This window comes from Hibiscus syriacus, unplaced genomic scaffold, assembly GCF_006381635.1.
Source record: "Hibiscus syriacus cultivar Baekdansim isolate YM2019G1 unplaced genomic scaffold, ASM638163v2 tig00002847_pilon, whole genome shotgun sequence".
Classification (NCBI taxonomy): Eukaryota; Viridiplantae; Streptophyta; class Magnoliopsida; order Malvales; family Malvaceae; genus Hibiscus; species Hibiscus syriacus.
The window spans coordinates 161,498-188,373 of NW_024061949.1; the positions used below are offsets into that span (position 1 = coordinate 161,498).

The window sequence follows — 26,876 nt, forward strand, 5'->3', positions numbered from 1 at the left end:
AACATATTATCAACAGAAAATATAAATAATATATGTAAAATATACTAGAATTACAATTTTTCAAAGGGATGAATGGCCCCACCCAGTCACCCTTTTAGGTCCATCCTTAACTATAAATCTAAACCCTTTCTAAACAAAATTCATTTCTATCACTAAATTCACTAAACGAATTGTATGTTTACTAATATAAAAATATTTCTTTAATTTTTATAAATAAAAAGTATGATTTATCATTCACCACTCAAATTCAAATGAGATTAACATGGTGGTCCCATGTGACTCATTTTTCTTTCTTTTTTTTTTAATGTGTTTTGCTCTGTTACAGTATTCTGTCGTATTGACTCATCCAAAATTATGCCATAATAATGCAGGGGAATTAAAAACAAGAGCTAAAAGTCATAATTATTTTTTGGTATTGAGGGGTAACTTGAGCATAAGAGAAGGGTTTGGATTTTGAGATTTTTTAGATGAGAATATGATTCCGATATTAAGATTCGAACTCTAAACTTACTAGATGCCGACTTTTTGTATGAATTAAAACTTATGAAATTTGCCCCCACAGTGACAATTTTGACAGATGGTCCCCTGATTTGTGTTTGCCATGAGATGTGGCTAAATGGTGTAGTTAGCGCTCCGTTACTCTCTTGAGATGGGCGAGTGTGGACTTATTCCGACACACTCGCGTCCATGCAATTTTTATTTTTTTTTTAACTGTAAAAGCAAAAGCTTTATTGACAGTGAGAGAAGGAGAGGGGCCGGGGGTCCAGGGTTTCAGACCCAAAGTTGATCTTGATATGCTACCATAAAGGAATTTGACGCTTCTCACCAATGACCAAACAAATCCATCTTTTTATCGGGGTTAAAAATCAATCCTTCACTTTTCATATTCACCAATTGAAACTGCAGAACAATAAAAAATCTACTTTTTACACTAACTTCTTAAATTTCAGCCAAAATAACTACTTTATTCTTTTAATCTATCTCTCTCCCCTTCATCTGCTAAAAGGTATATGTTTTCCCCACTTCATAATGATTCAACTGAATTTTTTGGTTTATCAATTGTCCTGAGGTTTAGTTTTTTTATTTTCTGTTCTCTTTCCATATTCATTAAAAACTACCATCTTGTATGGCTATGTAAGAAAAGTTTCCAAATTGGGAATTGGATTCTTTTCTTTTTTTCCAGTATTTTGCTGGTTATGCAACTCTCCCTTGTCTCTTACGTTAAAACTGGTATGCTTTTAATTACAGTCGATTATGCTTTCATTTTTATGCACTTTCTGAGTTGATCATGTTTATAATACATTTCTAAGTCCTTCTTATGTTATATTTCTTGTCTGTCATGGTTAAGAATGGGAGAAAGCTTGGTGCTCTCTGGTTCTAAGGCAGTGACCTATTGAAAGGAGAGTTTAGCTATGTCTAATTTTACAATGCCAGTTCCCCTTGTGCCGTATCCGACACCGCCGGCGCCTTACATTCCTCCTGCAGCCAATGGTATCTTATTCTCTTATCTTCTGTTCTGCAACAGATTTATCTTGAAACAATGTGAATACTCCTTGAGAAACTTTGGTAATTGGCTGAAATAGAGTTGAAGCCTCCTTGTAACTACATATATTATGCGAAGAGAAAAAAAAGGTCCAAGAAATAAATATTACTCTCTAACATTGAGTGGCCAGAATATTGTTCTCTCTAGAGGACGTGGGTTCAAACAACTGTATTTTCAGGATATGTGTTGTCATAGTCTAAAAATTTCTGAATAGATACTACCTTATAATCATCCAGACTATTCAAAGAAAATACTTTTCCGAGAAAAAAAAAATAGGAACCGTGATTCTATGTGTATGCATCTACAACCAAATCTATGTAACCAGGTGGTCAAAGCCAGCTTGTATGTTCGGGATGTCAAAATTTGTTGCTGTATCCTATTGGAGCAACCTCCGTGTGCTGTGCAGTTTGCAATGCAGTAACAGCAGTGCCACCTCCAGGTGCATCATCTGCTATTTTCTTCGTTACTTTTTTATGAAATTCTGAAACATCACATCCACTGAATCTTCCTTCTGGAAGGCCTGTGTATGAAATGTTTGCCGAATTCTGGAAATACAGGCACGGAAATGGCCCAGTTGGTCTGCGGAGGCTGCCATACCTTACTAATGTATATCCGTGGAGCAACCAGCGTTCAATGTTCGTGTTGTTTCACTGTCAATCTGGCCTTGGAAGGTATGTGTACAAAAAATAGGAAGGGCATGCTTTCTTGTATTTTATTCATCAACATTATAGGTATATATACAAGTATAAAAATTTATAACATGTACCGATAGATCTTACTTTAACTACGTAATATCATATATTAAATATAATATATTAGTTTTGGTGAGAGCTTCAGATTTTCCTTCACATTTCTGACAGCAAATCAGGTGGCACATGTGAATTGTGGGAACTGCAGAATGTTACTAATGTACCAGTATGGAGCAAGATCTGTAAAATGTGCAGTTTGCAATTTTGTGACATCAGTTGGGGTTAGTACTCAATTTGTTCTCGCTTACTAACTGTTTATATACCCGATTCACCGTCTTCTTAGCATCTTTAAAGACGGAATTTCGTAAAAGAAAATCGTATTATCCAATCATATAATACGATTAAACAAATCAATTTTGCATGCACTGCAACCAAAAGATGGACAATATGCGATAAGAAATTTGCTTGCAAGGTTTTATGCTCTAATCCCAAGTCTAAAACCATTGCAGCAATAGATCAAGTACAAGAAAGACATGCTTTCTTGCAAGTGTGACTATCTCAAGAAAAGTTTTTCCTTTTCCCGTAACTATTTCTTCCTGTAAAAGATTTCTTCTGTTTTGCAATGTGTTCACTGTTCTTTTCTGCCATTGATGGTTGCAGGGCTCGGAAAGCGCTGCCGAACAGAAGTTCAACAGCTAAAAGGTTACATTACGCCCAAGTTGATTGTCAGAAGCTACAACTTTGGTTTTGCACATTACAAATATATTTCTCCGCATTTACATTGAATCGGAAAATTGAGGAAACTCCCTCCTAGCTTTGTATCGAGTTATTTTACCTTAAGTGACTTATGAAATAAGCAGTTTTGGTTAGCTGATTGGATGCATTATATAAGTAATTCGATCGGAGAAGACCTGTAACAGTTTGAGCAATCGGTTATCTTCCGAATTCCGATACGAAAAACTGCGATTTCTTTTACTTTGCAATGAATATGAGTGGTAATAAATACAGGGCATAAAGTCCATCTATGATACTCTTTCTTTTCTGAAGTTTTAGTTGCTAAAGGTCCAAGTTCAGACAACTGTTTCATAGCCATTCAACCAACAAAGGGGACCATATAGATTTTTATAGAAAATGTTGAGGTGAATATTTTATAGAGTCTAGTTGATTACATGGTAGATGATGTGAGATGAAGTAAATTATAACTTCTTTCAGAGTTCATACTACAAACTTCAGAAAGAATCTTGAACTCCAGAGTGTATTTCCGGTAAAATCAGGTTAAACCGAATGAGTTGCACATTAAGAGATGAAAATTTTTCAATACTAGAAGTCTAAGACTCGCATAGTCGATATTAAACCGTCGGTGAGCACCGAATACAGTCAGCTGGACCCGAACGTGAGACATGAACTCAATTATATCCTCGGACATCATAATAAATACTTCTGGAAAAAGTGTTTAGGTTCTGAGAAACACCTTGATGGTGTCCCTTTCAGATCTCATAGATCAAACTGTAATTTTCTCGAGGTATATTCTCTAACCAATAAAGATGCGACACATTTCAGAGACCAAAGCTAATTTTATCTGCAGAAGCAAATGCACCCAAGCTTCGGGTCTACTGACCGCGACTTTGTCTCAGCAAATTACGCTCCATCAGACCGATGCCAATGATGAGGTCTACATAGACTTATCATCACTTGGAGGAGGACTCTGAACAAGGACAGTAGAGGCTCTATATTTATTGGTAGATGGTCCATATGGCTCAGGTATAGCCCCACAATACTTTCACCTAAGGGAAGACAGGTTGCAAAGCTACTTTAGCATTCTTGAAGGCACAGGTTCTTTTCCAGTCCTACTTTTAAGCTGATAATTGAATTACCAGAAAGCGAAACGCTGCAGTGTGAATTCCTACCAAAAGGCTTCATGTTCGAGTCTTTCGACAAGTTGAGCCAATCAACATTGCTTTTGTTCTGCAATATATTCTGCTTACATTGTTACCTTCACTCATTTATCTTTGACCCTATTGTTTCTGATACCTAAACAATATCATTATGAACTTAAAGGTCCCTATCCAAATTAATTGATATTCGCACCCGATCCGATCCTTTAAGAGTCTCAGCAGTACTGCTGATTCCATTTTTGGATCGAGTTAGGATAAATATAACTTTTGATATTTAACTTTATTATTGGGTAAACTACGCATTTAGTACCTAAACAATCAGTTTTGGTCCATTTTAGTACTTAAACTTTCATTTTTTTTCAAAATCATACCTAATGTTTAGTTTTTGTTTTATTCTACTACTCGTCGTTAAAAACTTAACGGACGGGCTGATGGGGCATAGCTTTGATGGAAAGACGACCAATCCGAACGGTGGACCACAAGAGAATGACGAATCAACCAACATAGTCTAGTTTCATGCCCATCGGACGATTGACGACAGAGATTGGAGGATGAAGAAGTTGAAGAGAACATCCTCCATTTGGGGAGATTGAGGTATTTTCTAGTGAAATGGGAGTCGAAATCACGTTTAGGAGGTCGAAAAGGTATGGGCTAGAAAGTTTGGGCTTCATTGACCGACAGATGTGACGACTGGCGATTGTAGAGGACATGAGCGGCGAGCCCATCCGTTTAGTTTTTAATGACAGAGTACTGAAATGGAACAAAAACTAAACATTAGGTATGTTTTTGAAAAAAATTTAAAATTTATACTAAAATAGACTAAAACTGATAGTTTATGTACTAAACGCATAATTTACCCTTAGTATTCTAGTGTATTATAATATTTAGGGTGAATTATAACTAATCACCTATGACCACTTGATTATTGCTTTATTTATTTATTTTGATCACCGATTCTTTCATTTTTATCAATCAAACAACATAATTATTTAATTATTGTTAATCAAGCCAAGATCGTTAACAACTAATTGAAGAAGTGATGTGGTTGTTAAAAATTAATATAATTATACATTTGAGACTCAATATTCATGTATTCTATCAATCTAGTCATCATTTTAATTTAATTAAATAAATTTAATGTTAAAATAAATGATGACATAGATTTTTTTAATTTTAATAAATTCGAGGAGTGATAGATGTTGTTAAGCATGTTTAAACATGAAACAAAGGAAAATTTTGTAGTAATTTTAAAAAAAAATTAAACGCCGAAAAGCTAACTTAGGTATAATTTGGACACTTGCAGGTATTACAGTCATAACGACTTGGATCTATGATAGAAGAGCCAACAATTTTTAAAGCCTAAACCAAAATCCTCTTACAAACCCTTTCTCTACATGATCAAGTCAAAATACAGGTTATTAGCAGAAGTTAGAACAATGAAAAGGAAGAATCTATCAAACAGAAATGGTGACACAGGTTTTTCTAATAGACCCAACAATCAGGCCCGTTGTAGTCTTCCCTACTAGTACACGCACGGTTGGATTTTACCATCATGGGACATCACCTGAGTCCTTCACCTTTGTTCGTCTCCTACTGTACTTCACTTCGAACTTGGGGTATGGCTTCTGTTCATTATATGCACCTGCCACCTGATATTTCTGTACAGGCTTCATCAAGGAAAATGATTTGTGTAAAATGATTGAATAAAAAAAATCTTATTCTATAATTCCTAAATGGGGATTCAAGAAGTGATTTTGTTCAGCTCTGACCATATATTTGCACACTTCAAATGCAGAGTTGGGGCGATGTAAAATGAGCACAGGCATGTGTGGAAGTGATTTGACTCCCAAAATGTTAACTTTTTTTCCCCTTTTGTTGTTGTCAAGCGGAAAATATTCATTGATTGTCCATGGATTGAGGTGATTTTCTCGAAAAATCACAGGTGATAATTATATTTATCGACTAAATACCGGTCAGATTATATTTCTTGATCTAACATCCATAGCAGTAAAGCGTGCCCCTGTCTCGCGTTATATGTTGATTTGGCACCACGTGAGGTATAGCGCGCCCCCTATACCGCGCTATAAGCTACGTAGGGCTATAGCGCGGCCGCGCTATACCAGAATTATATTTAACGCGGTCTCTGGTCCGCGCTATATCTTTTATGAATAATTACATATAGCGCGGTGCAGGTATCGCGCCTTATATGGTTATAAATACACTCTTCCGCCGGTTAAGTTTCTCACATCTCCTCGCATCTCTCCTCTCAACTTATAAATTAATACAATAATTCCGTCAACAAGTAATAATTCAGGAAATCTTCTCATATTTGATTTAGAAGTTCGTGCGATTTTTCGTTATAAGGTAATTTTGTTATAATTTTTTAATTATACTTATTGTTTATTATCATTATTTGAAAAAATATTATACTAATTATTTTCAATTAATTTTTATGTTTGTAAAATTGAAAAGCGGGAGCATACGTCGAAATAGTTTTACGGTGCAGGTAATAATATAATATTATATTATTTAAATTATTTACGTCGATGTGTAAAAAATTTATTGTGTTATATTTTCGTTCATATATATAATTTATTTAATAAGGTTTGTTTCAGTTATTTTTTTTGCAGATATAATATTGCCGCACTTTTAAACTCAAAGAATGGCGCGACTTTCAGCTATTGTTTATTATGATGGTGAAATTCGAGAAGATGAAACCGGCGTTGTTTTCGTATCAAATGAGCGTGTTAAAATATCATTCAAGAGAAACATAACTCTTGAGGAGCTGATAACGAAGATTTCGAGGAAGATTCATGTTGGAAGTAGTAGAAGAATGTCGTCGTTGCAGTACAGATTTCCAACATCATTGTTGCCATTAACTTATATAACGTTCGAACTTTCGAACAATGATGATGTTCAAATGATGGTTGAAGCTCAAAGTAATTATTCAGACGCCGCTATTGAAATGTATGCACATTTTGTTCAAGTGCGTGCTGTTCGGGGTCAATCATTAAGCTCCCACTATGGGCTGGCTGAACAAGTTGACAGCCCGACTACAATATTGTGTAATGATTTTAATGCAATAATGGGAAGACATTCATCCGCAACTCCTTACGATATTTACTGAGGTGGGTCTACGAACAATCCGTATGGCAACACCGCGTCCAGTTCAAGGGGAAGACATTCATCTGCAAATTTCTTTGACCTTAATATGGAGATGTCATCGACGCAACAATCTGTGCAGTTTTCATTTGACACGATGGCTTCAAGCTCCAGGGGGAGGCATTCGACTGCGAGCTTTTTCGATCTCAATGTCGATATGCCTTCTAGTTCAAGGGGAAGACATGCAAGTAGTAGGTTCTTCGACCTAAATGTGGAGCGCATGGAGGAATCATGCATTAAATAAATCAACTAATTATTACTAATAATTTAAATTAAATTAAAACGTTAAAATGTTACCGTATCAACAAAGTGTCGAGATATATGATTTCCATCCAAGTGAAGTAGACTGTCTTCCATTATATATCTATAAAAAATTATATTAGTAAAATATTAAATAAAGTAAAATACTTAAATAAATTAAATACATAATATTAAAAATATTATAAAATATACCTTAAACAGAGAGAGTATTTGAGAGAAATTGAGAAAATTTGAGAGAATTTAGTGTGATGAAAGTGATTGAAGATGAGGTATTTATAGGGAGGATTGGGGTGTGAACGGGTGGGTAATTAAAGGTATAGCGCGCCTCCTGTACTGCGCTATACCTCACGTGTTAGATAATCAGGTATAACGCGGCCTCTGATCCGCGCTATACCCCTACGTGGCGTATAGCGCGGATCAGGGCGCGCGCTATATACACGTGTAACTCATGTCAGGTATATCGCGGTACAGGGGGCGCGCTATATCCCACGTGACGCCAAATCAACATATAACGCGGGATAAGGGCACGCTTTACTACTACGGGTATTAGATCAAAAAATATAATCTAACCGATATTAAATCAATAAATATACCGATCACCTGTAATTTTTCGAGAAAAACGCCATGGATTACCTCTTCCAGTCAATAAATAATAAATTGAGGTAAAATGCATATTCTTATCTATAAAGGACAGGTGTTCGATGAAATGCTGCTGTCGTATTTACTTGTATGTTTTGCGAAGGAAAATACGTAATGCGTAAATTTCAACGTACCTTTCCATATTATTATTACAATAATTTCGATGGCAACTCCTTACGCGGACCTTACAAATGTTTTCTTTCACATCCCAATGGCTCTTTCGGCCAGCAAATGCTTTGGTTAATACTCCCCATTAATTCTCTCTCTCTAGCCGTGCTTGGACAGAACTTATTCAGTCCCAAGAACTTGTCAATCACATTTCCCCCAGGCCCCAATCAAAACTCTTCACTTCCACGCTCAAATTCAATTAAAACAACCCAGTTTCAGATTCATATAAATACTCCATTGCCCTCTACTCATTTCCCATAGTTTCAGATTTGGGTGGTTGTTTTGTTCATGGATTGCTTGGTATTGCCCGTTTGTTTATTGCGGAAGCGCAGCACGAGATCGCGGCTAGGTTACCGGCCTCTGAAGAGCGAGGAGGATGGAAGTGGCGAGGCACAAGTAAAGGTGGTGGTCGGAAAAGAGAAACGGGAGTTTTTGGTCGACCCTTTTGTGTTGGATAAAAGTCCTTTCTGGGTTTTTATTGAAACCATGAATAAGGGGTGCGGTGGTGGTGGTCGAGTAGTTAATGGAAGAAGAGAGGGGAAAAAAGAAATTTTGGTGGAGGACGTGGATGCTATCTTGTTTGAACACATGCTTTGGTTGATGAACAATGATTGTTCTTCTTTGTTTCAGCTTAATCTTGGGGAGATTATTGACTTCTATGCTCAAGATTATTAGAACTCCATCTTTTGTATTTTAACTATTTTTATAACCACTGATACATCCGCTACTACACAAGCAAGGATAATCCTCAAACCTAATTTCCATCTTTTATTATTTTAATTTTAGTTTGGTTTAATATTAAAATAAATGCTTAAATTATACCGTTTTTCTCAATTAGGTGTTTAAACTATTTTTTTGATTCATCCAGGTGACTAACGTTACAAATGTTATCCATTTAGGTGCTTTGACCGTCAATAACATTAATTTCTCCCGCTAAGCGACACATGTTAAAAATATTAAAAATATTATTATATTTATTAAAATAACTCTATTTTCTATCAAATAGCTCACAAATCCCGAAATCCTAACCTTAACATATCGTCGCCTTCCTTTCCGGTCACGATTGTCGTCGCTGTCGTAGTCCCTACCATCCTCCTAGTCATACATCATCGTAGTTACCGCCGATTGATCGTCGGAATCGCGTGGGACTACGATTTTCAACCTAGGATTCGTGAGGTATAAAATATCGATTCGTTGTCGATCAGTCACAATTTTATAGGAGTTTTGGTCGTCAGGGGAGGGAAGGCCAGGTGGAGTTTCATCGACAGCAAAGGGCAGTGGTCGGCGTAGGTGTAGGGGTTGAAATGAAGATTTTTAAAGTTTTGGGTTTAGTTTAAAATTTGTGTTTTCTTTTTAATATATATATATATAATTTTAATTTTTTACTTTTAAATTCTATAGATTGTGACATGTATTACTTAACAGGGAAATTAATATCGTTGAAAGTCAGGGCACCTAAATGGATAACGTTTGTAACGTTAGACACATCGATGAATAAAAAATAGTTTAAACACCCATTTGAAAAAAACGATATAGTTTAATCACTTATTTTAGTATTAAGCCTTTTAGTTTATATGTATGTGGATTCCTGTACTTTAGACGCTTGGTTGCTGTCAGTATTCAACCCTTACCTTTCAGCTCTTAGCTTTACAAATGAAATTGCGGCTCAGCTGAGCCAGATTAATTTTTTACAACTTTCTTTATGTCTGCAAATCATATTGAATACTTCAAACTGTTAGAGATAAGACTGTAAATGAGACGAGACAGATCGTGAGCTATTCGAGATCGACTCGATCAAGACTCGATAAATACTCGGATTGAATGGACTCGACTCGAGTTCTTAACGAGCCAAAACGAGCTACTTGATATTCGACTCGAAAAGCTCTTGAGCAACTCAAAAATATGATATATTAAGATTTTAGTTTTTTTAAAAATAAATTATTAATAATATTAATATTTATATATTGATTTTTTTTAAAATATAGTAAGATTTTTATGTATTTAATGTTTATGTTCGAGTTTAAGGCTTCAATCGAGTTAAGTTTAAGATTTTTTTTTTCATTTCAAGCCTTTTCGAGCTGCTCGTGAGCTTCAGTTCAGGATTTCGAGTTCGAGTCGAGCTTGAAAATTTTAAGCTCACGAGTTTTCGAGTCGAGCTCCATTTCAGAATTTTCTAGTCGAGCCGAGCTCAACAATACTTGAGCTCGACTCGGCTCGTTTTCACCCCTAGTTAGAGAGAGTTAGGTCTTTCAATATAAACACACATTTATTTAAAATAAAATCATGAAAGGTGTTAACAGGAGGGCAAGTGAGACAATTGTCCTTATGATTTTTTTTTTTAAATTCTTCTCTAAAATTTATAATTTTATCTTCTAACATAAAATTTTATATACGTCTCGAGATCACATTATATTTAAATTTGAGTTTATTTTTTTGTTTAAATTGATTCATCTTATTTTAATCTTAATATTTGAGTTTTAATTTTACAGGGAGAGACTCTCCGAGGCTGGTTGGTTATTGAACCCTAAATCTTCACTAAAATGTAGCACCCTAATTTACTTTGATTCAAAATTGAAGAATTCAAGTGTCATACAAAATCACTAAAGTAATTAATAATTTTTAAACCATTTACTTAATCATAAAACATGCTCGCTGTATCAAATAGATAAAGTTTTAGATTATACAAACTACGAAGCTCCAATATTACAAACCAAACAATGACATTAAGTGTGACAAAAATAGAGTTAACACTAAAATATGACGTGAGGTCAATGATTATACATGTTCACCATGTATATCAATAACGTACTATGAAAGATAAGCAGTTGAAATTCTGATTTGTTTAATTTAATAAGATCGAATATTTGGATGAGACTTGGATCACTCTAACATAAGCACACAATAATAGTTCTGTTATACTATATGTATTTCTTAACATAAGCATCATAAACGTTCAGTACTTTATAATTATTAGTATTTGAACTTGAAACTTCTAGAGATAACAACTATTCACGTGAAATAGTTTGGTTTGTGCTATTTGAATTAATATTTAATGTTTAAATTTATATTTATATTAATGAAATAACTTGTTTGATATAATGTTGATTATTTTGAAGATATAATGAGAATGTTTGAAGTTTAGGACCAATAATATCACGTCACTCTTTTGGGAGCCAACTCGATTGGTTTGTTCCTTTCCTTACTCCTTGTAGTCCCAAACACAGCCACTCTCTGGTAGATCTCAGTACTACCCGATGATCCATTTCACATTTTAATTTGATTCCTAGTTTCTCGCATCAATCTCTCACCTCTTAGAAATCCATTCATATTAAGAAAAGGGTTCATCAAACACTCGTCTCAAAAAGGAAATGGACGTTTAGAGGGCTTCTTATAGGAAATTCTGTCACATTATGGTAATATTTTGCCTTGATTATCTCCTTTTTATCATTTGTGTACTTTAAAGCAACGTTTTTTGATCTGATTGAGGGGTTTGTTTTTTTTTTTATCAGATTTGATCACTTGGTTAGGGACTTAAACTCTCAATATAGAATTCGATTACTGTCCATCGTGCTGTGTTTCAAGGTAAGATTCATGGTTCTCGTCGAATATGTGGAATGTAAATGTAACAGTCATTTGGTTTTCTGGAACCCTGTTTTAGTATTCAATTTATTTATCGTGCATTCGTTCTTTTTCTGAGTTCATATGTTTTGAGGTTGACTTATTTTGATTGAAATGCGTGATCTTATGTTTTAATGCAAAACCCAAGTCTAATATGGCGTAAAAGATTAAGTTTTGAACTTGTAGTAGAAGCCTGTGGGATCCAAAGTTATTGCATTTATGGATTCTTTGATGTACTTTGTTTCAAAATGACCTATGTTTGATTTTATTTTCCTTCTAGTTAAGAAAGATATCGCTTCCTTATAACTTGCTTTGATGATTTATTCTGGCTTGCGTTTAATTCCTTGCCAAACTCTCCTTTCGTTTTCTTACTGGCTCTTAAATGTGATGATGTGGCAATAACCTTCCATTCCCCTCTTAAATGATCATTTTGCTGTTTACAGCTTTAGATTTCAAGCTTTATTTGTGGTTCTCTACTTTTTCCTGATGATTTTATAATGTTAATATCCTTGTTCATATTTGTCTTCTATATTTAACCATATTCCTGCAACCAAAGCATCGAACTGCAATATTAGAAGCTTGTAATATTTTCAAATTTAATCATTTGCTCGTGGTTATTTAATCTCACTGCCCTTATTTTCAAGTAGAAGTTATGTTTCATGTTTGATATACTGTCTGCTGTTGTCGAATCCTTAGCTCAAATGAGTTCTCTATTCTCTTTCGGAGGCCAAAGCGATTTAGGCATCGAGTTTCAAGGCAATCACTTTTGAGATGGATAATGATCCTTGAATTTTGATTATTGGCTAATTTGCTACCTTAAGCTGTTCAAAAAATAAATAGATGATCCTATTCCCATATTAAATGGGGTAAGGGGTGGTAGGATAGTAGGCTGTCCCCAACGCTAGGTTGAAAACAATTTCCGTGGAAGACCTCCAGCAATTATGAATTGCCCACCGTGCGACTCAATCCCACGACCTCAAGGTTAAGAACCTTGCGCTCTACCAACTGAGCTGGACAGATAATTCTACCTTAAGCTGTTCAATATATGTTAATCATTCATTTGCCCTTTATCGCCGTTTCACTGGAAAAGTCATGTGCTACTAATGTTTTGATCTTCCTCCTCTGGATCCTTACGGAAGAGTAAGCCGATTTTATCCCCAGAGACACGCAGTACTTGTTTGTGCTTTTGCTTTATGCCTCTGCTATTCATAACCGAAACATAAGAGTATGTATGAATGCATCTGTGCCTATATCGACATAAGATGTGATATCGGGCATGTTACTGGCTTTCCGTTTAATGTGTCCAATGCTGCTTCAGTAAATCCATTGTTTTACTGCATGCTTAATTTACTGCAGATGGGAGATGTGGCTAAGGACCTATTATCTGGAACTGTTGGAGGAGTAGCACAGTTGATGGTCGGGCATCCTTTCGATACCATCAAGGTTAAGCTTCAAAGCCAGTCTATCCCACACCCTGGGCAACCACCCCAATTTGCTGGTGCTATGGATGCATTCAAGCAGACTTTAGCTGCTGAAGGTCCAAGGGGTTTGTATAAGGGTATGGGTGCTCCACTGGCGACTGTTGCAGCCCTTAACGCTGCCCTGTTTATGGTGAGAGGGCAGCTGGAGGATCTGTTGAGATCAGAGCCTGGTGCCTTACTCACAGTTAGCCAGCAATTCGTTGCCGGTGCAGGTGCTGGAGGTGCTGTTTCAGTCTTAACTTGCCCCACCGAGTTGCTCAAATGCAGGTCGGTAACATGGCTCTTTTTCGTTCGAATAGGATAAGTCCGAACTTAATGTTTACTTTTCCATTCTTATGGTGGAAAGCAGATTGCAAGCGCAGAATGCTTTGGCACATTCTGGTTCAGCTGGTGCAGCATTGAAGTATAGAGGGCCAATCGATGTAGTCAGGCATGTTCTAGCTTCAGAGGGTGGCATAAGGGGTCTCTTCAAGGGATTCGTTCCAACCTTGGTTCGTGATATTCCGGGAAATTCCGCTATCTTCGGTGTTTACGAAGCAGTGAAGCAGTACATGGCAGGAGGAGCGGACACCAGTAAGCTGGGAAGAGGATCGTTGATCATGGCGGGAGGCATGGCCGGAGCTTCGTTCTGGATCTGTGTCTACCCAATTGATGTTTGCAAGAGTGTGATACAGGTAGATGACTACAAAAACCCAAAGTACAGTGGCTTTGTGAATGCATTTCGTAGTATATTAGCTTCGGAGGGGGTGAAAGGACTATTCAAGGGGTTCGGACCTGCCATGACTCGAAGTATGCCCGCAAATGCAGCATGTTTCTTGGCATATGAAGTCACAAGGTCTGCTTTGGGCTAACTCAAGTGTTGTTGCTCTTTTTTTTTCTCTTTTTCGTTGCGCTAAGGCAATAATTTTATTGAAATAAAGACAATATATGCACGCAGCTCATAAGATTCATAACATCATAAACCCTAAATTCTAATTTTTTTCAGACTAGTGAAATAGTCACAGCATAAACTTGTTTCAAAATGTGAGAAAGTTACAATATTAATATCATTAACCAAAACATGGACAGCGGATATAGCATCTATGACAAGCGCCATGGTCCCTCGATGATTTCTCCAAGCACCATCGGAAAAATGAACTAGCAACTTTCCTATTCATTTTGAATTTGGAATGGAGAATTGGAAGTCATTTCTCAATGCCTCTTGTTTCTTGGTTGGATCATTTGGATATCATTGTTAGTCTTTTCTCATATGATATTTCGTTTAAGTAATGTCTTTGTTATCATTCTTCTAAATTTTCGCGTTTCATAAAATCTTTGGAGTTTTTCAAAGTCTTAATAACTTTATATCTTTTCGACAATTATAAAATCTTGATGTGATCAACAAACCCATGTGATCTACGATCCACCATCTGACAATCGTATGTATTTAATTCGTTAAGTTACATATAGTTATTATTATCTTAGGTGTGACAATATCATTAGATCTCATTCTCTGAAAATTTCTTTACGATTATATCATTTCGAGACAAGTAAATGGATGAGAATAATGAACTTATGATTCAAAATTCTTGCATAATGGAACAATGTAACACCAAACACAAGATGGATCTTCCAAAAAGACATAATTTTTTCAAATAAGCCAATTCATGTAGGATCATTCAAAAATTGACCCTTTGTTTTCATATCGCATTTAGGATTTTATAAATGCTGATTTATGAAAAATACAAAAGATGGCTTTTGAACAGTAATGCGATATGTTAAAAGGGCAGGTTGATATGTCACCTTCACCACCCTCATTTAACTCCATTATTTTCTCGACTCCTCTATAACTCTCTCATAAAACTCCCCCTCCGTCCTTATCTTTCTCCTTTTCTCTGCAATGGCAGACTCCGAATCTACAACACACCCCCTCAGCGTTCCCCTCGGGATAACCCATCATGAGTTCGACGAGTTAATCCCTTCCGTCACTCAGTTCCACACCTACTCAGTATATCCCGGCAAATGTTCTTCCTTATTAGCCAAACACATCGACGACCCACACGACGTCGTCTGGTCCATCGTCCGCCGTTTCGACAAACCCCAAACTTACAAACATTTCATCAGGAACTGCGCCTTTGAAGAAGTTTCGCGAATGGTGGTGGGTTGCACGCGTGAACGCAACGTGATCTCCGGGCTACCGGCTGATAACAGCACCGGGAGACTCGATATTTTGGATGATGAACAACTGGTCACCGGGTTTAGCATTATTGGAGGGGAGCACCGGTTGAAGAATTACCGGTCAGTGACGACGGTTCACGGTTTCAACCATGACGGCAGGATCTGGTCGTTTCGGAATCTTACGTCGTTGATGTCCCGGAAGGTAATACGGTGGAAGACACGCGACTGTTTGCTGATACCGTCATTAAGTTGAACTTGAAGAGGGTAGCGTCTGTTGCCGAAGGGTTAGCGCGTGATCATCACGGGAATAGATCATAGTACGACGTTAAAAAGCAACGTGGGAAAATGTATGTACATATTCAAATGAAAATCCAGGAGGACAAAAAGGGGCAGTTTCCTGTAAGTTACAGGCTCAAATTCTATTTTAAGCTATAATGAAAATAAAGCAGTGTTTTCCATTTTGATTGGCCAATAGGAGCTTTCTCCACTCCTCCCGGTCCCTTAATCTAATGAGAGCTCTTAATTTGCACATGCATAACTTAGAATTTTATACTAAATTATAAACTTATAAAATTTTATTAATAGGATTAAATTTGTAAAATTTAAAAAAATAAAATCTTAAAAGTATATAAAAATTTAAAATTTTCAGGAAGTATCATTCCTTTCATCGCCTTTCGATCCATCATGTAATCATACATAATCTATTGTATATCAATGTTAATTTTTGTCATTAGCGGAATTTTTTTACAATACGGATATATAATTTTTATGGGGTTTAAACTTAAGACATTATATGTAAAATTATAAAATTTCAGAAAGTATAAAATTAAATCATCAGTAAAGATACAAAAAATATTTAAATTATATGAAAATTTAAAATCTTCAAATATACAAGTACCCACTATTCATCTTTACCTATTAGCGTCATAGTTTTGTTTATGATGCCTACTACATAATTGGATTGTAATCATTAATATAAAAATATATCATCATGTAATTCACAAATATATAAAAATAATAATCATACATTAAACAATAAAATTATATTAATCAATTCAAATGGACTGATCAATGATATGTTTGTTTTACTGCTCTTCTCTGTATATTTCAATTTAAGATAAGTCCCCAGCAATTTCCATTTTCCGGTAGATGTCGTCATTATCCAAGTAATTAAGACATACGGGTGCATTTAATTTTGGGCTGGAAAACCCTAGATAGGCCGGTTAACAACTTTATAAACCAATATTTAGCATGTTTGACTATTTTATCAATAATATTAGGGTAAACTACACCAATGATCACAAATGTTAGGGTAAGTATTCATTTTTATCACTGATGTTTAAAAACTCACAAACCGGTCACTAACGTTATTGTTTGTTACAAAATGATCTCTCGACGTTAATAGTCGTTAATAGGTGTGACGGAAAACACAGCTGGACCATTGACCGCCACAGTTGGATCATTTTGGCCGACTCTTCTTCTTCTTCTTCACTTTTCTTCTTCTTTTTCTTCTTCTTCTTCTTCACTTTTCTTCTTCTTTTCTTCTTCTTTCTTTCTCATCACTTTTATTCTTTTCTTATTTTTCACTCGATGCATTGACATTCGAATTGCAACCACTGGTCCTGGCTCACTAGACTCTCCATTGCTAGCAGTGGCCAGAATCGAGTCGGAATCAAGAATGTTCACTTCATCACTTCGTTTAATCATCACGACATCCCGATCCGAAATTGGAATCGTAAAATTACATGAATGGTTTCTTGCATTGAGTTCATGTGTCAAGTTCATCTCGGTCTTGATCATATTAGGCATCCATACAACACAATTCTGCAAACATAATGTCTTAGACAACTCCACCATTGTCGTATACAAAATGGTATGTCAATCCAACGATTTTTGAATTTCTCGAGTTAGCATTCGAACATGTGCACCGATCTCGTTCTGTTTCGTTATCATATCGACTTCTTGACCGAGGTCCCGAGCCTTTTTCCTCAGCATAAGCTCCCTCACCTTGACCTTGAGAAGCAAGGGAATGAGGTTAATGAGCGTAATGGCGGTGGCACATGAGACCAAAGTCGTGAAAATCTTGAACATGGTGAGCCACCGTGAGTTGAAAAGGATGTGGACCATAGGTCCAGCCATTGAGCACGTGAGTTAACCCGCAGAGCATGATGAAGGCGATGAACTGAAAAAGAACCAATTTGAATGGCACATTTGAGCACCTGACAAAGTAAAGTAGCTCGACGGGGATCGAGAAATACACAACGGTGATTAAGAAATCACCCACTCTTTGAGTCTCTAAGATGCCCTCGGTGCTTCAGAAACTCCCCTCGTCGTCGCAATTACACTGGGGAAAGCCGACGATAGCAACAGCGGACGCTGATAACAGAAGCGAAGAAATCAACAAACCGGGAGCTAAAGCTAACGCCTTTAACTGGGAGCTAAGCGAGGAGAAGAAAAGTGAAGAGAAAGAAAGAAGAAGAAAAGTGAAGAAGAAGAAAAGAAAAAGAATAACAAGTTAAAATGGTCCAGCTGTGGCGGTCAATGATCTAACTCACCAGATAACAATCCAGCTATGTTTTCTGTCACACTTATTAACAACTGTTAACGTCGAGTGACCATTTTGTAACAAACGATAATGTTAGTGATTGATTTGTGACTCTTTAAGCATCAATGGTAAAAACAAACACTTATCCTAACATTAGTGACCATTGACGTAATTTACCCATAATATTATTATTTACGTACAACTCAAAACAATATATGTTATCTTTAAGGGTACAGTTCTTTTCTTTGTGATAAGAAATTGTAGGGGTATTCTTAATCAGGATAAATATGGTTAGGTGGTCAGATAATATCTATGACTATTATACAAAGGAAACGAAATAGATAAAAGAATAAGAAAAAGAAGAAATGTAAAACAATGACAGAAATTCGTATTGTCAGTACAAGATGTATGTAATTTTTCCTTTTCAATCTTATATTTATGATCGAAAAGCAGAAGACATCGTATAAAACCTTAAATTTTAATTAAATTTTAAGCTACACTTTTAAACAACATTATTAAAAGTAGTTTTTCAAAATTTACTCCTAAATTGCCCTTAATTGGCGAAGCCATAGTTAGTAGGTTATATTTGTTGACAATATAAACTAAGGGTTTTTTTTTAAAAAAAAGATTTGTATTCAATAAAGGGAGAATACAAGAATAAGACAACATCGAGAGTCTCGTTAAAAACTTCCTTAGACCTAAATGGAGAAAAAAAGAGTGTAGCAAGATTTGTCATGGAAGAAGATTAAAACCAAAAAAAAGAACAAGACCACAGATTAGACGAATCAACGACACTGCAAGGAAAAATGAACTATATCTACGGCACTGCTAGCAACCAGAAACTGCAGCAACATTCCAGCACCGAAACAGCAAATGTCCACCCAACAACAAAGAATGACCATTGGAAAGGCAAACACGAGGCGCACAACATCTCCAAACAACTGAGGAAGCAAGACCCTACCACCAACTAGCATATGAAAGAACTTCAAAACATGAGCAGTGAAAAAAGAAAGCCTCCAGAGATATGTAACCACCCATAAAAAATAGAGATTGGATATGCACAGCAACACATCCCTAGAAACCAATTACGAAAAAAAGATCAACAAAAGCACTACTGCCTAATAATCCCAACAGCCATACTCGGACCCCTACTAAAATCCGCGATAGGAATGAAGCACTCAGGCCATTTCCACTTGGACTAGCATCCCAACCTCCAAATCGCAGCGTCAAAACAACTATCAATACAAAAACTCCTATTGTTAAACATAACATCATTTCTATGGAGCCATATAGACCACAAGAATGCAAACAAGGTCAAAATCCATATCTTTTTGGACGATTTACAAATCAGGAAATCCATAAACTAAGGGGGTGTTTGGTTCAAGGATTGTGAGATTCCCATGGGATGAGAATCTAACATTTCCATGTTTGGTTGGCCGGGAATCTCATTCCCGGTAATGTTTTATTACAATAATAGATTTTTTGGGGTATATTACCGGGAATGTCATTACCTCTCTTCCCTTAGGTATTGTAACATTACCGGCGTTTTGGATTAAAATGGTTTTAAATTTTTATTTTTTTCAAAAATATCCTTCTTCTGTCATTAAATAATAAAAATTCTACGAAGGTTAAATTACAAATTTATCCTTAAATTATTTTAGATTTACAAAAAAAGTCTATAATTAAAATTTTATAGGAAGTTCAGTGGTTAAAAAAATTTACTCTTTCATTAAACCTTTTTTATATTTTTTATTTTGTAAAATAAATTATATAAATATTATGAATTTAATTTTTTAAAGAAAATATATAAATATTTTACAATTTGTAATATTATACAAATATATAATAAGGACAATTTGGTCAAATATACATTCCAATAATCTTTTATTCATTTAACCAAACACGGTAATCTTACATTCCTGCTAAACCAACCAAACACAAAATACAACATTCCCAGTAATCATATTCCCTGATAATCTTTTATTCCCACTGATAATCTTACATTCCGTGAACCAAACGCACCCTAAGAGTTCAAGTCATACATCACCATCCATTTCCCAAATTAGAAATGATTAAAGAAACCTAATTGTTAAGCTTATAAAAAAAACCATTGCAATGACTAACACAAATTAATTATTTCAAAAATTTAGTTTTTTTAATATATAATATTTTGTTTATTTTTTAGATTCGATCCTCTCACCTGGTTTAAAGGGAGATTTGCTGATTTTACTTTTATTCGGTGCATTTGCGAAATCAATAATTGCAGGCCAAATGCCCAATATATATAGTAGAGGAGGGAGTTGAAAAAACAAAATGTAAATTGGATAATGGGGTGAGAGAGGCTGGAACTCCAGACATCAGGATAACTCATCCATGCTATGAGACCTACGCGCTAGCCAACTGCGCCACCACCCCTGATGATAATGTTTTTACTTTAATTAATAGAATACCACAGTCAAATTCCCGATTAGAATCTGTCTGCTGTTCATCGATCAAGTAATTACTTTGATTGATCTGAGTGGCTAATTTGTGTAACGTAAACAAATTAACCAGTTTATCCGACTTGAATGAAAGATGAGAAAGGAGATGATGACTCTACATTGAACCTAACTGATTGATTAAATAAATTGGCAAGCAATTGCTTGTTCATCGATCATCTTAGTTGTTGTTCATTTATCATTCAAGTCCCACAAACTTATTAGCTTGATTTCCTTGATCATTAGTGATATGTAACACAAACTGGTTTTTTTTCCCTTCTTGTTCATCGAACAATTAATTACATGTTTTCTCAGCTATTAAGTCAAAATCCTCATGTTCTCACGACATATTATTTCACGTAACATTGCCTGAATTTATTATTTATTCACATAGAACAATTATTTATAACATTTCATTTAACCTTATTAAACTTACCATTTCTTCGAATATAACCTATATTTATATTGCTGAATATAGCATTATTGAAATCCTCAGTTGTTCTCATGACATATATTCACCTAAATCATATACTTGTAATATTTTACACACACACATATGTTCATAACCAAAATCGAAACAATACTTTTAAAATACCGTTTACATAAAAATCATCACGTAATATAATTCATTTGGTTCATATACATATGAGCTTGTTGGCTCATCGCAAGCTGTCCTTCAATTTTATACAAAGTAAGTCAGAATGCACTCACCTTTGCCTCACTTAAGCCTTAAACAACTCCTCTCTTTCACTTTATCTTGGTACGTCTCTTTGTTCCGCATTTGTTTCAATCAAATCTACACATAGCATGACCCATATGAATACCGGAACTCAATTAACATCTAACCCATTAACTTTTATTTAAGCGAAATGAAACACATAATTAACATTTCATTCTGAATAGTACCGATACTTCTCTCCTACGGTATCGATACACACTTCAGTATCGATATCATTTTGACATTCTGGAAATCAGATTTCAATTACAGTATCGATATCTCCATATCATATCGATACTACTTCAATCAGTATCGATACTATTCATCATATTTATACTATTCTCTTACATTTTAACCTTATAGTATCTGTAATGTTCTTCCAGTACTGATACCCTTACCTATAATTCATCTGTTTTACTTCGAAAATTTACCAAACTTCACTTAAATCTCTTACCTTAAACTCTATTCATAACTTTAAACTCATTGACATTTATTACCACTAACTTATATCTATTAAAACCATTTAACATGTAAAATCTTCCATAAAACTCTTGAACTAAAAATCATACCAATTCTTCAAACATGTTCTCAATCGTTTCTAACACTTCTAACATCTTATTAAAACCATTGAGAAGTCAAATATTCTTTAGAATCCAAATATTCCTTTAGAATCCAAATATTCATAATTTTCTATCAATTCTCTTAAAAACTCATTTTACTAATTCACCATTAATTCATCCATCTCTTAGTCTCAACTCATCTTTAAGCTTTATTAAGCTTCTATATTACCTAAAGAACCAAAATCAATTAAAAATAAAAAAAATAACCAACTTCAATTTATTTACCTTAGAAATGAGAAACTTACAGTAGAGAGGAAGAAAAGAAAGCCAAAACTTCTAGATTTTTCCTTTATTTCTTTCCTTATTCCCACATGCTTAAATAACCTTTAAAAATGAATTTTAAATTCATTCATGCTAAATGACCTCTTTTCCCTTCCCTCTTCCATTTTCATTAATAAGTCTAGACACAAATTCCAAAATCAGTCCTTGAACTTTTTAATTTATTCAAAATAAACCACCAAATTTTAAATCCTTACATTTCAGTCATTGACCCGAAGTTTGGGGTATTACAGTTTCGATGCTGATCAGGCTGAGCCGCTGGTGAGGAGAAGTGGGATAAGGAGGGATTGGAGCTTTGAGGATTTGAGAGAACCATGGATGATCCAAAGATGAGAAAAGAGATGAAGATTGCGTTGACATTAGTGTACATGCATGCATGCAAATTAATGAACGCTTTTATTTAGTCACTTCTTTGATAGTTCATAGAGTTTTTCTTTTCTCTTTAAAAGCCCTTTAAATTTCATAAATTTATTTATTATTATAAGGTGTAATTTGTTGTTAAATTATGATGGACATGGAATTTGTTGTAATTTGCATGTTCTCAAGGATTCAATGAGTATGCTTCGGACCTTTTTGCATATTTGATTGCATAAACCAACTGTAATTGGTTTTTTGGTTGAAGAAACATTGAATGTATATACAAATTATCACTTCTCCTGTTCTCTTTTTTTAAAAAAAAATCTTACTTGAATAATTGCATCTGGCTTTTAGTTCAACATTCAACGAACAACAAATCCTTCCTCGAATGGAAATAAGTCTCTCCTTGCGAATCTCTTTTAAAAGAAAACTTTGTCTGGTGTAAGTTCAAGCTTCGTTTCTCTGTGAGGAATATGCTATTCAACGATTGCGTTTCAAAATTTGAGTTGAAAAATCTCCTCATTTTCACATGCTTTCCTGGTTAATTGCTCTGAATCCAACCATGTTTTTGAAATTTCCGAGCCCTTTTTTACTTCAACAATGGCATTAATATTTTTGGACAAAAGACAAAACGGAAGAAGAAGACATTACGGGCAGCAGCATGATTGAGTTGTGAATTATTGAATAGATTGCTTTCATGATCCACAATGGATTTTGGTTACCGGTTGTAAAGTTCCACCTGCAAACATAGTGTCCAAATAGTTGAAAAAGGAAACGCCTACAGCTCTATAGCCACATGCTCGGCGACCAATGAAAAAAAATCGATTTTACCCGATGTAATTTCTACCAAAAACTGTAAATTTGGTGAAGGCATACTTTTAACATGCAGTTTCGAGGGAATAATCAGCTCCCAATCGGATAAGCTCTGTTTCCATTACACACGGTCGGTGTATTTTTGGCATGTGAAGAATTATTATGTGGTCGAGCATTTTCAGCTCGTGGAAACATCATTATTGTTGTGGTTATTATTACATGGTCGAAACAATACCAACTACCCTCCAAGAGTAAAATAAAAGAGCATGTGATAAACCTGGAGAACAAATTAATAAACCCAGAACTTCATATTGGTTCCAATATATAACAAGCTATATATACATGCATACATACATAACAAGATTCAACACAAAAAGGCTATTGCCAGTTAACTTAATAATCTATCAAACTATTAAATATGCTTAAACACAACTAAGAACAAAATCCAAGAGTATTTTTACAGAGCTTGTGTGCTACCAGGAGCCTTAAAATGTCCCGGAGCTCTGCGGCCGTTTTAACAATCATACCGCAGTCGTATCTATCTCCGATCAATCTTTATCCCCATTGCTTATTTGGGTCAAGCTCTGCTCTATCCTCTGTATGTTGCATCTCCGGGTTGAACTGATTTGCTTATGCGGGCCGAGCTCGAGTTAATGTTCGATATCTTTCATCTCCGAGTTTGGATGTTAGAGCTAGCCTGAGCTGCTCCGGAGTGTAAAACCGGTTTGCCATCTTCACGGTGGCTTGTTGGATCATTAAATCGTTCACTACAGTCACACTGGCATGTTGAACATGGAGGTCTAGCTCCTTTAAAGCAGTCATTAGCCTTGCTGCTGGATGGTTCTTTCTCTTGCATTGTACTTGAATCATTGCATCCAACCCGATGATCTTCACTTCGATTTCCAATTCTACCAATTTATTGCACATCAATTGTGATGAATCTTTATTTGCCAATTCTTTCTTGGTTGCTTCTAATTGTTTCTTCAGCTCAAATTTCTCTGAATCTGCATTCTGTACCTTTGTGCTAAGCTCTTTGATGTATGAGATAGCATCACCGAGGAGCGATGCTTTATCCATCTTCGATACGTTCGGAACCACGGCACGCAAGGCGTAGAACCTCTGGTTAAGCTTCTCTCTCCTTTGTCGCTCAGCTTCGACGTGATTCAGAGGCTCTTCTCTTCCGTTTGCCGGCTTTCTCCCTCGTTTCCGAGGTTTCTTTTCAGGCTCCAAAGCTCTGCTACAATCAGGTTCTTTAACGACAGATGCTTCGATATCGGAGTGATCCGAATCAGCAGCACCTCCACTTGATTTCTCCATACCAGAAGAAGGCAACACTACACCAGAAGAATCACCTGAAAACAAATTCCCATTCCCACTCCTCTTACTCTCACCAAAATTCAGTATCTCCTGGGATTCTGGTTTTAGCAAATTAGAAGAATTCACATTCCTTGAACTGTTAATCCCATCGAAACCATAATCCGAGAAGCTCTGACCCTGCTGGTGATTCTGCTGCTGTTGATGATGATTTCCGACATGAATAGAACTCGGATTCTCACCGAACTGAATCGACTTTTGAATCTGCTGATTCTGTTTGCTAGGATTATTGTTGTCCTTATGTTCGACCACAGAATTTGGATCACTAATCCAAAGAGAAGACGGATCATTTTCGCCTTCATTAGCAATATTATTACACAGAGACAAATAAGCAGCATCAATTCCATTATTGAAGTTAAACAAAACCCGAACCTTATTCATCATACCGGAGCTTTGCGTGATGAGTTCCGTTGAACCCAATTCAACCACCCCATTTTCCGACGGTATACAAACCATCGTTTGTAAACCGAAGATCTGCCCTTGCCTCGCTCGTTCGCACGTCGAACCGGCTAGCCGGTCCGATCCAACAACCCAAACTGGAGTTGAATTGAAAAGAGCCTGACCCGGAAGCCCGCAGCCGTTGACGAAAGACTGCGTCATGGAAACCAAAAAGAACCACTCTGTATCGGTGACTTCTTCGTCGATGGCATCGTCCATAGGAGCCATGGAACCGGAAATCAAAGAATTGAGTTCTCTAAGCACTTTTTTACGGTGCTCTTGTTCCACAGCCGCAGATGAAGTTTTCAACTTCCCTTTCCCTTTATCTTCTTCGCCTTTGTAATACCCGTCGCCCCAACCCAGTACCGAGGAGCCGGAGTAATCGTAGGAGGACTGCCAAAAAATGGCGTAAGTCCAACACTCGCGGGCGCCTTCGATGAGAGCATGGAGACGCTGCTGGAGAGTTTCCTGATTGAAAAGAGAAACGGGGGGCTGAGATTGGGTTGGGGCGCTAGCAGAAGAAGAAGAAGTAATAACAGGTGGTGTGGAAGTGGATGCAGAGGATTGAGGCGGCGGTGGCCATAAAGCAGAAAGATCGGAGCTCATAAAAGCTTCCGTGACCGATGCGTATTCATCCGTCCAAAGATTCATCGTCGACGCTAATCGAGAATCCTTCATACCTTAAATTCCACAAGAAAGTGAGCTTATTTTCTTTGTTTTGTTTTTAATCAGAGGAACTCGTTTCGTGGTTGGGATGAAGATGAAGAATGTAAGGATGAAGGCAAATGGAAAAAAGGGTATAAAAATATTATTTGGGGAGCAGCCGAGTTTTTTTCAATTGGAGGTGAATAGTATAGGGATTGGAGAGCAGACAAAAAGAGAAGAAAAATCTACCAAGGCCGGGTCCGAGGAGAGCCGATTAAATCGGTAAATATTGAATATCTGGCGCATGAAGCAGTTGTCTTTTTAAGTTTTTATTATAAAAATTATCGACTTTTAACTGCCTATTTAAATGAAATGTTATATTTTTAAATAAAAATAATTATTTAAATTTAAATATTTTGAATAATATAATTAAATTAAGAGTATAATACAATATTTTTTATAAAATATAAATTAATTAATAATTCAGATATCAATTATTAAAAATAAAAAAAATAATAATTAAATATTTCAATTATCTAAATGAGTAATCAAAACATTAATATTCATTATGCAATTCTATAAGTGCGAAACTTATAAATGAAAAAAAAATATCAATATGAAAGTGAAGTTCATTATTAAATTATTAAAAATATTTAAATTGGCCTAATATTTCCTCTATTTATGAAAGGAAAAAAAACTCTTAAAAAGGTGATATGTATATTTCCTCAAATTTCCTCACATTTTCCCAAATAATCGCCATCTGTCAATCACTCGTCTTGATACTTAACTTATTTAAAGAATCTTTTTACTTTGGGATAATTCACTTGAAGTCACTATAATAATTTTAAGCGTAAAATATCTATTCGGTTGCTCACCCATTACTTAGTTTCTATTTTGGCCATAAAGTATTATTGTTTTAAAAATCATACATAATATTTATGTTTTAATTCTGTTTTGATCACCTGTTGTTAAAAATCAACAGTGATGTTGAGGTGGT

The 26,876-nt window shown here is 35.6% G+C and overlaps 4 protein-coding genes and 1 pseudogene across 4 annotated transcripts; 4 read left to right on the forward strand and 1 right to left on the reverse strand.

Moving 5' to 3' along the window:
* Positions 1 to 1,014: 1,014 nt before the first annotated feature.
* LOC120159957 (protein LOL1-like) lies at positions 1,015 to 3,262 on the forward strand. Its single transcript, XM_039170444.1, has 6 exons — positions 1,015 to 1,230; positions 1,349 to 1,491; positions 1,869 to 1,982; positions 2,101 to 2,214; positions 2,404 to 2,513; positions 2,893 to 3,262. The coding sequence occupies exons 2-6, from the start codon at positions 1,413 to 1,415 to the stop codon at positions 2,929 to 2,931; spliced, it is 456 nt and encodes a 151-aa protein (XP_039026375.1). The 5' UTR covers positions 1,015 to 1,230; positions 1,349 to 1,412; the 3' UTR covers positions 2,932 to 3,262.
* A 5,383-nt stretch (positions 3,263 to 8,645) lies between these two features.
* Positions 8,646 to 9,032, forward strand: LOC120159655. The gene has a single exon (XM_039170228.1). It carries the CDS (start codon positions 8,646 to 8,648, stop codon positions 9,030 to 9,032), a length of 387 nt encoding a protein of 128 aa, XP_039026159.1.
* Positions 9,033 to 11,889: 2,857 nt separating this feature from the next.
* Positions 11,890 to 14,351, forward strand: LOC120160105 (mitochondrial carnitine/acylcarnitine carrier-like protein). The gene is made up of 3 exons (XM_039170551.1): positions 11,890 to 11,939; positions 13,332 to 13,723; positions 13,806 to 14,351. The coding sequence occupies exons 2-3, from the start codon at positions 13,332 to 13,334 to the stop codon at positions 14,305 to 14,307; spliced, it is 894 nt and encodes a 297-aa protein (XP_039026482.1). The 5' UTR covers positions 11,890 to 11,939; the 3' UTR covers positions 14,308 to 14,351.
* A 959-nt stretch (positions 14,352 to 15,310) lies between these two features.
* On the forward strand, positions 15,311 to 15,986 carry LOC120160116 (annotated as a pseudogene).
* A 7,729-nt stretch (positions 15,987 to 23,715) lies between these two features.
* LOC120160086 (transcription factor MYC2-like) lies at positions 23,716 to 26,016 on the reverse strand. Its single transcript, XM_039170534.1, has one exon. It carries the CDS (start codon positions 25,910 to 25,912, stop codon positions 24,053 to 24,055), a length of 1,860 nt encoding a protein of 619 aa, XP_039026465.1. The 5' UTR covers positions 25,913 to 26,016; the 3' UTR covers positions 23,716 to 24,052.
* Positions 26,017 to 26,876: the final 860 nt, after the last annotated feature.

Excerpts from the sequence above, each read along its gene's own strand:
- LOC120160086 (XM_039170534.1), bottom strand. The coding sequence starts at position 25,912 with ATGAAGGATTCTCGATTAGCGTCGACGATGAATCTTTGGACGGATGAA.
- LOC120159655 (XM_039170228.1), top strand. The coding sequence starts at position 8,646 with ATGGATTGCTTGGTATTGCCCGTTTGTTTATTGCGGAAGCGCAGCACG.
- LOC120159957 (XM_039170444.1), top strand. The coding sequence starts at position 1,413 with ATGTCTAATTTTACAATGCCAGTTCCCCTTGTGCCGTATCCGACACCG. Across the intron at positions 2,215-2,403 it reads TGTCAATCTGGCCTTGGAAG|CAAATCAGGTGGCACATGTG; the intron begins GTATGTGTACAA and ends CATTTCTGACAG. Across the intron at positions 2,514-2,892 it reads ATTTTGTGACATCAGTTGGG|GGCTCGGAAAGCGCTGCCGA; the intron begins GTTAGTACTCAA and ends TGATGGTTGCAG.
- LOC120160105 (XM_039170551.1), top strand. The coding sequence starts at position 13,332 with ATGGGAGATGTGGCTAAGGACCTATTATCTGGAACTGTTGGAGGAGTA. Across the intron at positions 13,724-13,805 it reads ACCGAGTTGCTCAAATGCAG|ATTGCAAGCGCAGAATGCTT; the intron begins GTCGGTAACATG and ends GGTGGAAAGCAG.